Genomic DNA, 12,894 nt, shown 5'->3' with positions numbered 1-12,894 from the left:
CTCTCTCTCTCTCTCTCTCTCTCTCTCTCTCTCTCATAGATATCCTGTTACTGATTTACAAAGAATTGACAGGGACAGGGAAATTATGGCAAAATGATGGTTCTGTAAGAACTGAAACAAACAAATTGGAGCTTACTCGTGGCAAATGAGGTGGATGGGGAGCAGTGGGCGGAGGTGTGAACCATCATTAGGCAGGAGGGAGGGAAAAGATGGGAGGGAGGAAACAAACTGGAGCTTACTAGTGTCAAATGAGGTGGATGGGGAGCAGTGGGCGGAGGTGTGAACCATCATTAGGCAGGAGGGAGGGAAAAGATGGGAGGGAGGAGACAAACTGGAGCTTACTAGTGTCAAATGAGGTGGATGGGGAGCAGTGGGTGGAGGTGCGAACCATCATCATTAGGCAGGAGGGAGAAAGAAAGAGAGAGAGAAAGAAAGAAAGAAAGAAAGGAAATATAACTGAAGTAAAAAGTGTGCTACTATTCTCTTAGTGAATAAGAATGTGGACCTCAAAGAGGTCCGGGGTGGGTGGGTTAGGTCGGGCTCGCTCAGGCAGCGGCATTAACCACCGAAGCCGTACAGGGTGCGGCCCTGGCGTTTGAGGGCGTACACCACGTCCATGGCGGTGACGGTCTTGCGCTTGGCGTGCTCAGTGTAGGTGACGGCATCCCTGATGACGTTCTCCAGGAACACCTTGAGCACACCACGGGTCTCTTCGTAGATGAGACCGGAGATGCGCTTCACACCGCCACGGCGCGCCAGACGACGGATGGCCGGCTTGGTGATGCCCTGGATGTTGTCCCGAAGAACCTTGCGGTGACGCTTGGCGCCTCCCTTTCCGAGTCCCTTGCCTCCCTTGCCGCGGCCAGTCATGGTTCAGGTGGGTAGCTCAACAGTGGAGTGAGTGTTGGGTTGGAGTTCAGTTCAATAGTTTATTGATAACCTTCACATAAGACATATAAAAATAAACATAAAAATTACAAAAATAAGCGGTTACCAAAGCAGGCTCTAAACAAGCAGCCTGCCCGATGTACGATACATAGATGGCACTAGTTACAATTGGACAATATTACACATGGATGAAATGTCTTTTTATTCAGTGGTCACCGGCGTAGTAGCTTTCGAGCTCAGCGTCGGTGAGGTCTCTGTCTGCGTTGAGGAAGAAGTCGTCGTCCACGTCTCCGACGTCGACCTCGTCCTCCGAGACGTCTTCCTCCTCGTAAGTCGCCCACTCAACCTCCTGCCTGTGGTCGAAGTGACGTGGGGGGTTACCCAGTGGGCGGGCCGTGCGGATGGTGGCTGGGAGCGGCTTCCCTTCACGGAGTGTCCTCCTCACTAGGGGGAGGGCTGTCTCGTGCGGGATCCTCTCGAACCTGGCCTCCTCCTCTTGTTCAGTGAGGTGCTCGTAGCGGATCAGGAGATCCACCAACTCGCCCTCACTGAAATTGTAGGTCCGTGGGGTCTGGGTCGCCTGGCAGCTGCCGGGAGCCTCGCGGGGTGCTGGCTCCACTGCAGTCGCCGGCGCGTCCACCGTCTCGAGTGTCTGGTCCCTGGTCCTCTGTTTCTTCGGCGCGGGTACATCTGGGGACACTACTGGGGGTGTCACCTCGGCTGTCCCCGCAGCCGTCTCCGTTCTCGTCGGCCGTGGTGGGTCCACCTCCATCTCCCTAGCGGGAGACTTTGGTGTCGGAACGCTCAGTTCCGTGGGTCCCGTCCTCCTCTTTCGTCTGCGGCGCCTCCTCTTTCGTCCTTCACCGTGGGGTGGCGTCCTCTCCTCCGTGGGCGGCTGCCTTGGCCGCGCTGCTGCCGGGTCCGCCGAAGACGTCGTCCTCTGCAGCTTGGCTCCCGGGATTCTGCGGAGTCGAGCGGGGCACCTGCGGTTCCAGGCATGGTGACCTGAACTGCGGGAGGGGCACACAGCCACCGGGCGCGCCACGCCTTCCCTAAGGCGGCGAACGCAGTCCCTCGTAGCGTGGTCCCCGCTGCACACGCCGCACAGCTCCTCCGTCCTGGTACACTGCCGCTGCCTGTGGCCGAAAGCCTGGCACTTGTAACAGCGCACAGGCTCCGGCACGTAGCGGCGGCAGGTAAAGCGTCCCCAGCATCCGAGGTCCAGCGAGGCGGGGACACGTCCCCGCAGCGTCTCAGCTGCACGCTCCGGGTGGGCAGGCGTCGTCCGTGGCCGGCGTTGTAGTGGCACCTCACTGCAGCTGCAACGCAGGGGTGCGCCAACACCGGGTCCAGTGGGAGGTGGGTAGGGTACCCAAGCAGGACACCCTTCACCGCCGCCTCCTTCTTGTCCAGGGTGATGCCGCGGGTCCGTCCTGCAGCAATCTCGTCCAGGGTGGTGGCGTGGTCCCAGTCCCACGCACGGATGAGGAAGTCCCCCGCGCGGGAGACCGTCACCCGGAGTCGCAGCTTCCGCTCGTCCTCCATCCACCGAATGGCCTGGTAGTGGGTGCTGAAGTCCGAAGACACCAGCCTCCACTCCGGCAGGGGTCCGCTCGATCGGTCCTCCCCGCCGTCCTCGTGAAGCGTCCTCCTTCGGGCCCGCTTGCTCTGCACGCGGGTCCATCCGTCCCCGTCGTCAGGAGCGGACTCCGTGGGCCGCTTCCTTCTTGCCGCCATAGCAGAGGCGGGAGCTGAAAGCTCAACCGGGCCGTCTGCAGGGGCAAGTCAGGGAGAGCAGCAGTGAGGAGAGAGGGTCTGCACTCACTGCTGTCTGCGCCGGAACTGTTGTGTTGGGTTGCTTGCTTTTGCTTTAATAGTTTATTGATAACTTTTACATAAGACATAAAAATAAAAATAAACATGAAAAATTACAAAAATAATCGGTTATCAAAGCAGGCTCTAAATAAACAGCCTGCCCGATGTACAGTACATAGGTTACACAGGATACAAATGTTCAATAATACACATGGGCAAATGTCAAGTCATTCACTGGTCACCGGCGTAGTAGCTTGCAAGCTCCTCGTCGGTGAGGTCCCTGTCTGCATTCAGGAAGAGGTCTTCGTCCACGCCTCCGACGTCGACCTCGTCCTCCGAGACGTCTTCTTCCTCATACGTCGCCCACTCAACCTCCTGCTTATGATCGAAGTGGCGTGGGGGGTTACCCAGTGGGCGGGCCGTGCAGATGGAGGCAGGGAGCGGCTTCCCTTCACGGAGTGTCCTCCTCACTAAGGGGAGGGCTGTCTCGTGCGGGATCCTCTCGAACCTGGCCTCCTCCTCTTGCTCAGTGAGGTGCTCGTAGCGGATCAGAAGATCCACCAGCTCGCCCTCACTGAAGGTGTAGATCCGTGGGGTCTGGGTCGCCTGGCAGCTACCGGGGGCCTCGCGGGGTGCTGGCTCCTCCGTAGTCGTCGGCGCGTCCCTCGTCTCGGGTGTCTGGTCCCTGGTCCTCTTTTTCTTCTTGCTGGCGGGTACCTCCGGGGACACAGCTGGGGGTGTCACCTCAGGGGTCACCGCTGCCTCCTCCGTCACTGTCGGCCTTGGTGGGTCCACCTCCATCTCCCTAGCGGGAGACTTTGGTGTCGGGACGCTCTGCTCCGTGGGTCCCGTCCTCCTCCTCCGTCTGCGGCGCCTCCTCTTTCGTCCTTCTCCTTGGGGTGTCGTCCTCTCCTCCGTGGGCGGCTGCATAGGCCGCGCTGCTGCCGGGTCCGCCGAAGACGTCGTCCTCCGCAGCTTGGCACCCGGGATTCTGCTGAGCCGAGCGGGGCACCTGCGGTTCCAGGCATGGTGCCCGGAACTGCAGTTGGGGCACACAGCCACCGGGCGCGCCACACCTTCCCGAAGGCGGCGAACGCAGTCCCTCGTGGCGTGGTCCCCGCTGCACACGCCGCACAGCTCCTCTGTCCTCGTACACTGCCGCTGCCTGTGGCCGAAGGCCTGGCACTTGAAACAGCGCACAGGCTCCGGCACGTAGCGGCGGCAGGTGAATCGTCCCCAGCATCCGAGGTCCAGCGAGGCGGGGACACGTCCCCGCAGCGTCAGCTGCACGCTCCGGGTGGGCAGGCGTCGTCCGTGGCCGGCGTTGTAGTGGCACCTCACAGCAGCTGCAACGCAGGGGTGCGCCAACACCGGGTCCAATGGGAGGTGGGTAGGGTATCCAAGCAGGACACCCTTCACCGCCGCCTCCTTTTTCTCCAAGGTGATGCCGCGGGTCCGTCCTGCAGCAATCTCGTCCAGGGTGGTGGCGTGGTCCCAGTCCCACGCACGGATGAGGAAGTCCCCCGCGCGGGAGACCGTCACCCGGAGTCGCAGCTTCCGCTCGTCCTCCATCCACCGAATGGCCTGGTAGTGGGTGCTGAAGTCCGAAGACACCAGCCTCCACTCCGGCAGGGGTCCGCTCGATCGGTCCTCCCCGCCGTCCTCGTGAAGCGTCCTCCTTCGGGCCCGCTTGCTCTGCACGCGGGTCCATCCGTCCCCGTCGTCAGGAGTGGACTCCGTGGGCCGCTTCCTTCTAGCCGCCATAGCAGAGGCGGGAGCTGAAAGGTCAACCGGGCCGTCTGCAGGGGCAAGTCAGGGAGAGCAGCAGTGAGGAGAGAGGGTCTGCACTCACTGCTGTCTGCGCCGGAACTGGTGTTTTGTTGGGTTGGAGCAGCGTTCGCTCTATATATGCAGAGCCAGAGGCTGCGGTGGTGGGTCTTTGGGCGATAGGCTGGCTCCTGCCGTCTAGTTCCGGACGGCCCAGTGACGTTGGGTGAGCCTCCGCACTGTACTAGGCTCTAGCATATGCAGACAGCTCCAAGAGACCCCTAAGTTCCTCCAATAGGGCTAGATAGATGCACTGCCTGACGGGGGCGGGCAAGCGCGGGACTAGGAGGCAGCGCACGCGCAGGACGCAGACCACCGCTCCTCCCCCGGCCGCCAAAACTATAAAAACCAGAAACGGCTGGCAGACTCAACTGTTCTGTTCGTCCGTAGCCATGGCCCGTACCAAGCAGACTGCCAGGAAATCCACCGGTGGCAAGGCGCCCCGCAAGCAGCTGGCCACCAAGGCCGCTCGCAAGTCGGCCCCGGCCACCGGAGGAGTCAAGAAGCCTCACCGCTCCAGGCCCGGGACCGTGGCCATCCGTGAGATCCGCCGCTACCAGAAGAGCACCGAGCTCCTCATCAGGAAGCTGCCCTTCCAGCGTCTGGTGCGCGAGATCGCCCAGGATTTCAAGACCGATCTCCGCTTCCAGTCCTCTGCCGTCATGGCTCTGCAGGAAGCCTCCGAGGCCTACCTCGTCGGTCTCTTCGAGGACACCAACCTCTGCGCCATCCACGCCAAGCGTGTCACCATCATGCCAAAGGACATCCAGCTGGCCCGTCGCATTCGCGGCGAGCGTGCCTAAGCGGGCGTAGCCCGTCTGAGTACTACAATCTGCTCACACTATATCTAGGCCCGGTTCAGGGCCAAAGTCACTTTCCGGGAGAGAGTTTAGACAGACACTGGGGCGGGCATGGGGGGAGGAGGAGGAGGAGGATCACTGGCTTGTTGCCTGTCCCACATCTCCTTCTGCTTCATAATCTCATATCAATTGATTGGGGGGCTTTGATTTCTCTCTTAACTTATTTCAACTGGCGGGTGCACGAGTAGGGAATATGTGGGGACTACACGCAGGCAGGAAGACAGGAATTACCAGAACAAGTAAATAAATATAAACGGAGGGGCGGAATCACCAACTACTGATGACGGCTGCTATGTAGGCATATATCGCTCATCATGATCCCCTGCAGCTGACAACAAACGACCGAGAGAAGCATTGGCGATTTCAAGCCTTGGTCGCGGTTTGGCGAGCACTGGTGGGACTCGGTCCGCTTATTGATGCCATGCATCCCTTGGTGGGTCAGTTCAGTGAGAGAGAGAGAGAGAGAGAGAGAGAGAGAGAGAGAGAGAGAGAGAGAGAGAGAGAGAGAGAGAGAGAGAGAGAGAGAGAGAGAGAGAGAGAGAGAGAGAGAGAGAGAGAGAGAGAGAGAGAGAGAGAGAGAGAGAGAGAGAGAGAGAGAGAGAGAGAGAGAGAGAGAGAGAGAGAGAGAGAGAGAGAGAGAGAGAGAGAGCGCGGGAGGGACTAACCGTCTTCGTTCTCTTTCGGGAAATAGTTTGTGGCTCCGATGGAGCCGGTTCTTTTCCAGTGCAAGCAAGTTGGTGGGTTGCTTATTTGGAGGAGGTGTACTTGGTGACGGCCTTGGTGCCTTCGGACACGGCGTGCTTGGCCAGCTCACCGGGCAGGAGGAGACGGACGGCCGTCTGGATCTCCCGACTGGTGATGGTGGAGCGCTTGTTGTAATGGGCCAGGCGAGAGGCCTCGGCGGCGATGCGCTCGAAGATGTCGTTCACGAAGGAGTTCATGATGGACATGGCCTTGGAGGAGACGCCGGTGTCGGGGTGGACCTGCTTGAGCACCTTGTAGATGTAGATGGAGTAGCTCTCCTTCCTCCTGCGCTTCTTCTTCTTGTCACCCTTGGCGATGGCCTTCTGGGCCTTGCCAGCCTTCTTGGCGGCCTTTCCTGATGCTTTGGGGGGCATGTCTGCTTCTTCGTTCCCAGACGGCGAGCGAATGTTGCCGGGCCGCCCTTCCTTCCTTCCTTTAAGATTAACCCCTAAGAAGGGGAACGGGCCTTTGTCGACTACGACGGCCCGTCGCAGTCATGGCTGGGGCTATATATGTGCATACACGGCACGCCGCGCGCACGTGTGCAGGTACAGAAATACATACACACGCGCACACACACGCCAATGTACGCACATATATAGATTGTTAACACCCCTTCCCACTAAGTGGGTTGGGGCACAGGCGCACCAGGCGTCCTGTAGCTGACTTAAAAATTCATTCACGCACATACTCACACACAAACACCCACACATACATACACGCTCTAACACGCCCATATATACAGAACAGAGAGCCTACCTGGGCGGCTCATATGCCCGCACTAGGGCAGTAAGCGCCCTGTCGTCCAGGGCCCCCACCAAGGCTGGCGCTGAGAGCCCCTCCCGGTTTGGAAGCAGGTTGCGCGTCGCACCGCACTCGAGGAGGTAGTGGAGGAGCGGCTGGAGGACCTCCTCCTCGCAGTACGGGCACTCGACAGGGACAGGGTCATCCGGGTGAAGGACCGACGCACATTTGTAGCCGAGACGGAGGCGGCGGATGTTGGATGCCTCCCGTCTCGGCAGATTTGGCGGTAGCTGGCGGGCGCCGGTGTTAGTGGCCGCCGAGTACCAAAACGCGGACGGCGAGCCCGCAGCCAGGGCCTCTTCCAGCTCCCTGACGACCCCAGTAGCAGATCGTGCGGCCATGGCCCTCTTCACTTGGGCAAGGCTAACCACAACAGGCCGCGTGACAGCAGGCAGGAGCGTTGCCTCAGCAGCAGCGCCGTCCGCCGCCTCGTTGCCTGCCACGCCCGAGTGGCTGGGCAACCAGTTAACTTTTACAGGGCGCCCCGCTCCTCTCAACTCTGCCAGCCTCGCATGGATGGAGGTGAGGAGAGACACGTTGTCGCGCGGGGGGTCCTATAGCAGAGAGCGGATGGCAGGGACTGAATCGCAGTGGATCAAGACAGGGCCCCGACCCCCTTCCACTGCATGATCCAGCGCCCCGCCAATGGCTGCCAGCTCAGCCTGGGTGGAGGAACAACCGTCTGGCAGACGGAAAACAGCAGTGACCCCACCGCACACAAAAGCAGCGCCGACAGCCCCCGTCTGGTGGTTGACGGAGCCGTCCGTGAAGTACACGGAGGCTCCAGGGTGCGCTGCTTCCCGCTCTCTGCTGTCAGCCTCCCTGGCCAACTCCAGAGGGGTGAGGAGGGCCTTCCTTTTGGCGAGCGGCCGTATGGTGGCTGTTAAGGCAGGCGGCTCCCACGGGGGGCGGGCAACGTAGGTGGGGTGGGGGGCGTCCACAGCCGTCACAAGGGCGTGGGGGAGTCCGCTATTGCGAATCGTGGCCGCCGCCACAGTCGCCCACGTTCTCTTGCGGAAGAGGAGAGGGTCCTGCAGGAGGGCCTGCCCGACGGAGGCACGGAGCTGCTCCGCCCCCATGCATCTGAGCAGCGCCGCCAGATGCCCCACTGAGAGTTGGGTGACTCTCGCGGCGACGCTGCACACGCGTGCCTCCGCCCGGAGGCACACGCATTTCGTCCACATGGGGCGCCAATGATGACGCGGAGGGCGGCGTTCTGAGCTGTCTCCAGCGGCCTAAGCGCCGCCGGACCCACCGTCAGCAGGCACGGCGTCCCATAATCAATACAGGACCGAACGCCCTGGATGTAGAAAGTCCGCAGGACCCTGTCCCCAGACCCACCCGCTGTTCTGGCAAGGGCCCTCATCACATTAGTGCGCCGCACCTCGTCCCGCACACGGGCGATGTGCGGGCCAAAGGACAGGCTGGAGTCAACAGTGACCCCGAGGTACTTGTAAGTGTGCACCCACGGCACGGGCGTACCCTCGAGGTCGAAGGGCTCAGGAAGGTGGCCGTGGCGGAAGGCCATGGCCTTTGTCTTAGTCCTGTTGACTACCAGCCCTAGGGCGGCGCACGTCTGAGTCAGCCGGCGGAGGAGCTGGCGGGCGCAGGCCACCTGGTTGGGGCCCCACACCACCAGGGCCACATCGTCCGCATACGATAGGACTCTTGCGGTTCCGCTCGTCGGAGGGGCCACCAACTTCTCGACGAGCAGATTGAACAGCACGGGGCTCAGGACGCCACCCTGAGGCGTGCCGTTCTCAAAAGTCTCTATCGCAGACGTATGGCCCTGAAATCGGACGGCCGCTCTCCGTCCCTCCAGATAATGGCCCACCCACGCCAGCAGGCGGCCACGGACGCCCCGTTCAGCGAGAATGGAGAGCATGGCTGGGGCTGAGGCGAGCTCAAAAGCTTTCTCGAGGTCGAGAAATACCACCACCGCCCGTCTCCCCAAGACACCAGAGAGGAGGGTGGAGATGCAGTCCCTGGTGCCCCTGCCCCGGCGGAAGGCAAAGAGGTGGTGATGGAGAGGGCCCATCGCCCACTGAAGGCGCGGAAGCAGGACTCTCTCCATACACTTGCCGAGGCAGCTTAGGAGGGAGATCGGGCGATGTTGGAGCCCGTCTCCACTCTTGGGGATGGGAACGATGGTGGCCAGCTTCCAGGAGGCCGGCAGTGCTCCGAGCTCGAAGGACCTGTTGAAGAGTCCCAGAACCTCCGCCAGCATGTCCGGGCCAGCGTTCGCCAGGAAGGAGTAGGGGATCCTGTCGACCCCGGTGGCGGTGTCCTTCCTGGGGATGGCCCGCTCCAGCTCCCAGAGCTCTATAGGCGCGTCAGTGACATGCGCCTGTAGGCAGGCCTCCCTGAAGGCGGCCACTCTCCCAGGGTTCGCCTCCCTCAGCAGGTCGCGAGTGTGGGCCGGAAGCCGGGCGGAAGCAGCACGGGAGGAGAAGGTGGCAACGAGCCGCTCCGCCTCGGCCTGGGGCTGTGGGTGTAGAGCTGGGCGCGCAACGGCACCCCCGGCGACGGCCCTCAGCTTCCGCCAGAGGACTGCAGCGGACGTACAGCCGTCAAGTCCCTCGCACCACGCCAGCCAGTGCTCCTCCTGCACCCGGTCGGCGGTTTCCCTGGCGCGACGAACAGCAGCGCGCAGCAAGCCTCGCGTCGCCTCCGTGTTGACTCTCCTGTTAAGCTTACGGGCCTGGTTGACTCGGTGGATCGCGTCCCTCACCTCCTCGGTATAGTACCACCTGTCACGGTGGACCACCGCCACAGGCCGGAGGAGGGGGATCGCCTCATCAGCAGCTGCTGTGAAGGCGTCAACCAGGCGAGCGTCCGCCGCCTCGAGGTCGTCGGGCCGGATGGTGGCAGCCAGACGACGGGCGACGGCCCCGCGGAACCGAGGCCAGTCAGCCCGGCGCAGGTTCCAGCGAGGAGGCCGCTGTGGTAACACAGGCGGCGGGACAGGGAGTGCAACAACGGAGGCGAAATGGTCGCTCGCGAGGTGCGGGTGGAGGGTCCACGTTGCGTCGACTGCAAGTGGCTGCGACACAAAGCTGAGGTCCAGGACGCCACCAGCCATGTGCGTGGGCACCCCGGTGTTGAGGAGCGCAACCCCAGGAACGTCCTCCAAGGCCGAGGCAAGGTGGCGCCCTGCGCGGTTCCTCCCCCTACTCCCCCACCTTTCATGGTGGGCGTTGAAATCACCCCCGATGAAGGTGGGTTCGTCATTAGCCAGGGAGAGGAGTTCAGTGTAGTCGGGCTCTGCCCGCGGCCCGCTGTACACGCAGTAGAACGCGACACACGCGCTCGGCAAGGTCACCTTGACTGCCAATTCCTCCACACCGGCACCGCACAGCACGGGGCGATGCACTCGAGAACAGGGAAGTACATGCCTGACCAAGATACAACACCCACGCGCCGCACCGGCGACGGCAGGGAGGTAAAAGGCCCTGTAGCCCTTGAAGGGCACCGACTGGCCCTCCCGAAGGAGCGTCTCCTGTAAAAGGATGACGTCAAAGCCGTCGGTGCCGATCGCAGCTCGCAGGAGGTTAACCTTGCCGCGCACGCCGCACACGTTCCACTGCAGAACACTTAGCGGTCGGTCGCCGAGGAGGTCCCCGGGGCGATCACAGGGGCCGCCGCGCGCGAGGGGCCGGCCCCGGCGCTTCGGGGGTCACAATGCCCTGGGCTGGGGGATGCGGGAGCGGGTCGGAGCCGCCCGCACTGGGATGTGTGAGCGGGGCTTGGCGGTCTGGGACGCCTGCGCTGGCTGGGCCACCGAGACGGCAGGTGCCACTGCTGCCTGGGAGGGCGCGTCGACCTCCATGCGGGCCTCCGCCGCGGGAGGTGGAGCGTCCTCGCGGACAGGGGCCTGCACAGCTGGAGGCGCAGCAACTGGAGTTTGCAGCGGGGTGGCGGGAGACGCGACCGGACTGTCGATGGTGGGGAAACACTCCTCCACCGTCGCCGGAATGAGCAGCTTCGGCAGCGAAGCGGGATGAGCAGCAGCAGGGGCGTTCATAGTCCGAGGTGGCGGGGGCAGAGGTGACTGGGGGCGAGGGAGGGGGCAGCGCGAGGTAGAAGCCGGCGGACAAGGCAGAATCAGCCGGTGAGGAGCGGTGCTGTCGCTTGGGGCCCACCGTTTGCCAACCGTCATCACCCGCAGGGTTGTTGATGGGGGGCGCGGTGGGTGAAGGAGCAGTCTCCCCGTCGATGACATCGACGAAAAGCTCTGACTCAGATGTCAAGCTCGACCCTGACTCAGAGTCCTCCATTCGGTCATGAACTCTCCGCGACTTACACGCCCGAGAAGCAGAGGGGTCAGCGGGCTCATCAGGAGGCAAGCCCTCAGTCGAGGAGGCAGCGGACGAAGAGGGAGCAGCAGGCACGCTTATGCTGGACGTCACGGCCGGAGGCAGAGTGAGGAGCAGCGGAGCAGCAGCTGGGGCTAGAGTCAGAGTCAGCAGGGGGGCCGGTAGAGTCGTCGAGTCAGGGTCGGGCGAGAGTCAGAGTCAGCGGGGCTGCCAGGGCAGGAGTCAGAGTCAGCGAGGAGAGGGCCGGCGCCGAGGACAGACTCAGAGGCAGCAGGGGTAGGAACAGCGGGGCCGGGGTCAGAGTCAGAGACAGCAGAGGAGTGCTGAGAAGCGGTAGGAGAGAGGGGGCGTGAAGCAGCACCGCGAGCGGGCGGAGGAGAGGTAGGAGAGCGGGAACGGGAGGCCGCACCGCGAGCGGGCGGAGGAGAGGGAGGAGAGCGGGAACGGGAAACACCACCACGAGCGGGCGGAGGGGAGGGAGATGAGCGGGTAGCAACAGTACCAGCAGGCGGGGGGGCGTACTTACGCCGGCCTTTCTGCTTGCCCATGATGAAGAATCACAAGCAGTAAACCTAACAACCCTAAAAACAAGACCGCCCCCAACGGGAACACAGCTAGCTAAGGGTGAGGGGTGAGGGCTGGATGCCAGTGACCTATCAGAGTCCCTGACGGCCACCCCACAATTTCCTATAACCAGCCCTCTGAGGGCCCCCTTCGTGGACGTGCCCTACGCTGGCACTCCTTCAGGGTTCGGCGTCGGAAAAGAGCGGGGGTCTCTAATTGGCAGCTGTAGCACTGGTCTTAATACCAAAACAGGTAGAGCACAGGGTGCGTGTGTACACGTACACGTACACGGAGTGTACAAGGCAGGAGCAGTAGTGTGATGGAGGCTGGCGCGAGGTGGAGGGTGCACAGTGTGGTGTGCAGCGCGGGGCAGCTTATCACCAGGCGAGCGGCCGGCCGGCGTGCGCGGGGTGGACAGCGCACGGTATGGGCGGGCGACACTACCAAGCGGCGAGGCGTGACTGGTACTGGAGCGAGCGGGGCAGACGTCTTGTCAGGGGGAAAGCAGCAGGTCCAATGCCGGGCCGCCTTCTTCGTCTTCTAGGTTTACCCCCTAAAAAGGGGGAACGGGCCTTTGTCGCTGTGGACGGCCCGTCGCAGAGGGGAACCCGCCGCGGGCGTGCGGCGGGTGGGGGAGCCCTTCCGTCGCCGCCTCAGCCACGGGTATAAACCGGGGGGCAGCGACGGAGGAACGGGCCCTCCGAGCTCTGGCTCAAGGAGCAGCCCGCTCGTGTGGGCGAGCAATGCAAGCTCGTTGCGGGAGCCTCCGCCGCCGCCACAGCCACGGGTAACAGCCGGCGAGCAGCGACGGAGGCACGGGCTCTCTGGGCAGGCGCCCAGCAGACACCCGTAGCGGTGCACGGGCGAGCAGCCGACCGATCGACTTGACTGCCGCGGTGGGGCCCTAAGCGAGGATGACCAAGCGGGTCAACCACGCCGCAGCAGAAGGACCCCCCGGCTGCTCGCCCGAGGAGTGCTGGCGGTCCACTGCCGGGCCGCCCCCGGATTCCCCCTTTATGGCGGCGCCGCTCCCTCGGGATCGCGGGGACGCGTGGCGGCACGCGCTCCCATTGGCA

At 62.8% G+C, this 12,894-nt stretch overlaps 1 protein-coding gene across 1 annotated transcript; it reads right to left on the bottom strand.

Annotated features, from left to right (window-relative positions):
• Positions 1 to 6,075: 6,075 nt before the first annotated feature.
• On the bottom strand, positions 6,076 to 7,181 carry LOC126990308 (histone H2B). Its single transcript, XM_050848877.1, has one exon. The coding sequence runs from the start codon at positions 6,506 to 6,508 to the stop codon at positions 6,137 to 6,139; it is 372 nt and encodes a 123-aa protein (XP_050704834.1). The 5' UTR covers positions 6,509 to 7,181; the 3' UTR covers positions 6,076 to 6,136.
• Positions 7,182 to 12,894: the final 5,713 nt, after the last annotated feature.

Source organism: Eriocheir sinensis, unplaced genomic scaffold, assembly GCF_024679095.1.
Source record: "Eriocheir sinensis breed Jianghai 21 unplaced genomic scaffold, ASM2467909v1 Scaffold154, whole genome shotgun sequence".
Classification (NCBI taxonomy): domain Eukaryota; kingdom Metazoa; phylum Arthropoda; class Malacostraca; order Decapoda; family Varunidae; genus Eriocheir; species Eriocheir sinensis.
This window is presented reverse-complemented; position numbering and strand designations above follow the sequence as displayed.

Excerpts from the sequence above, each read along its gene's own strand:
- LOC126990308 (XM_050848877.1), bottom strand. The coding sequence starts at position 6,508 with ATGCCCCCCAAAGCATCAGGAAAGGCCGCCAAGAAGGCTGGCAAGGCC.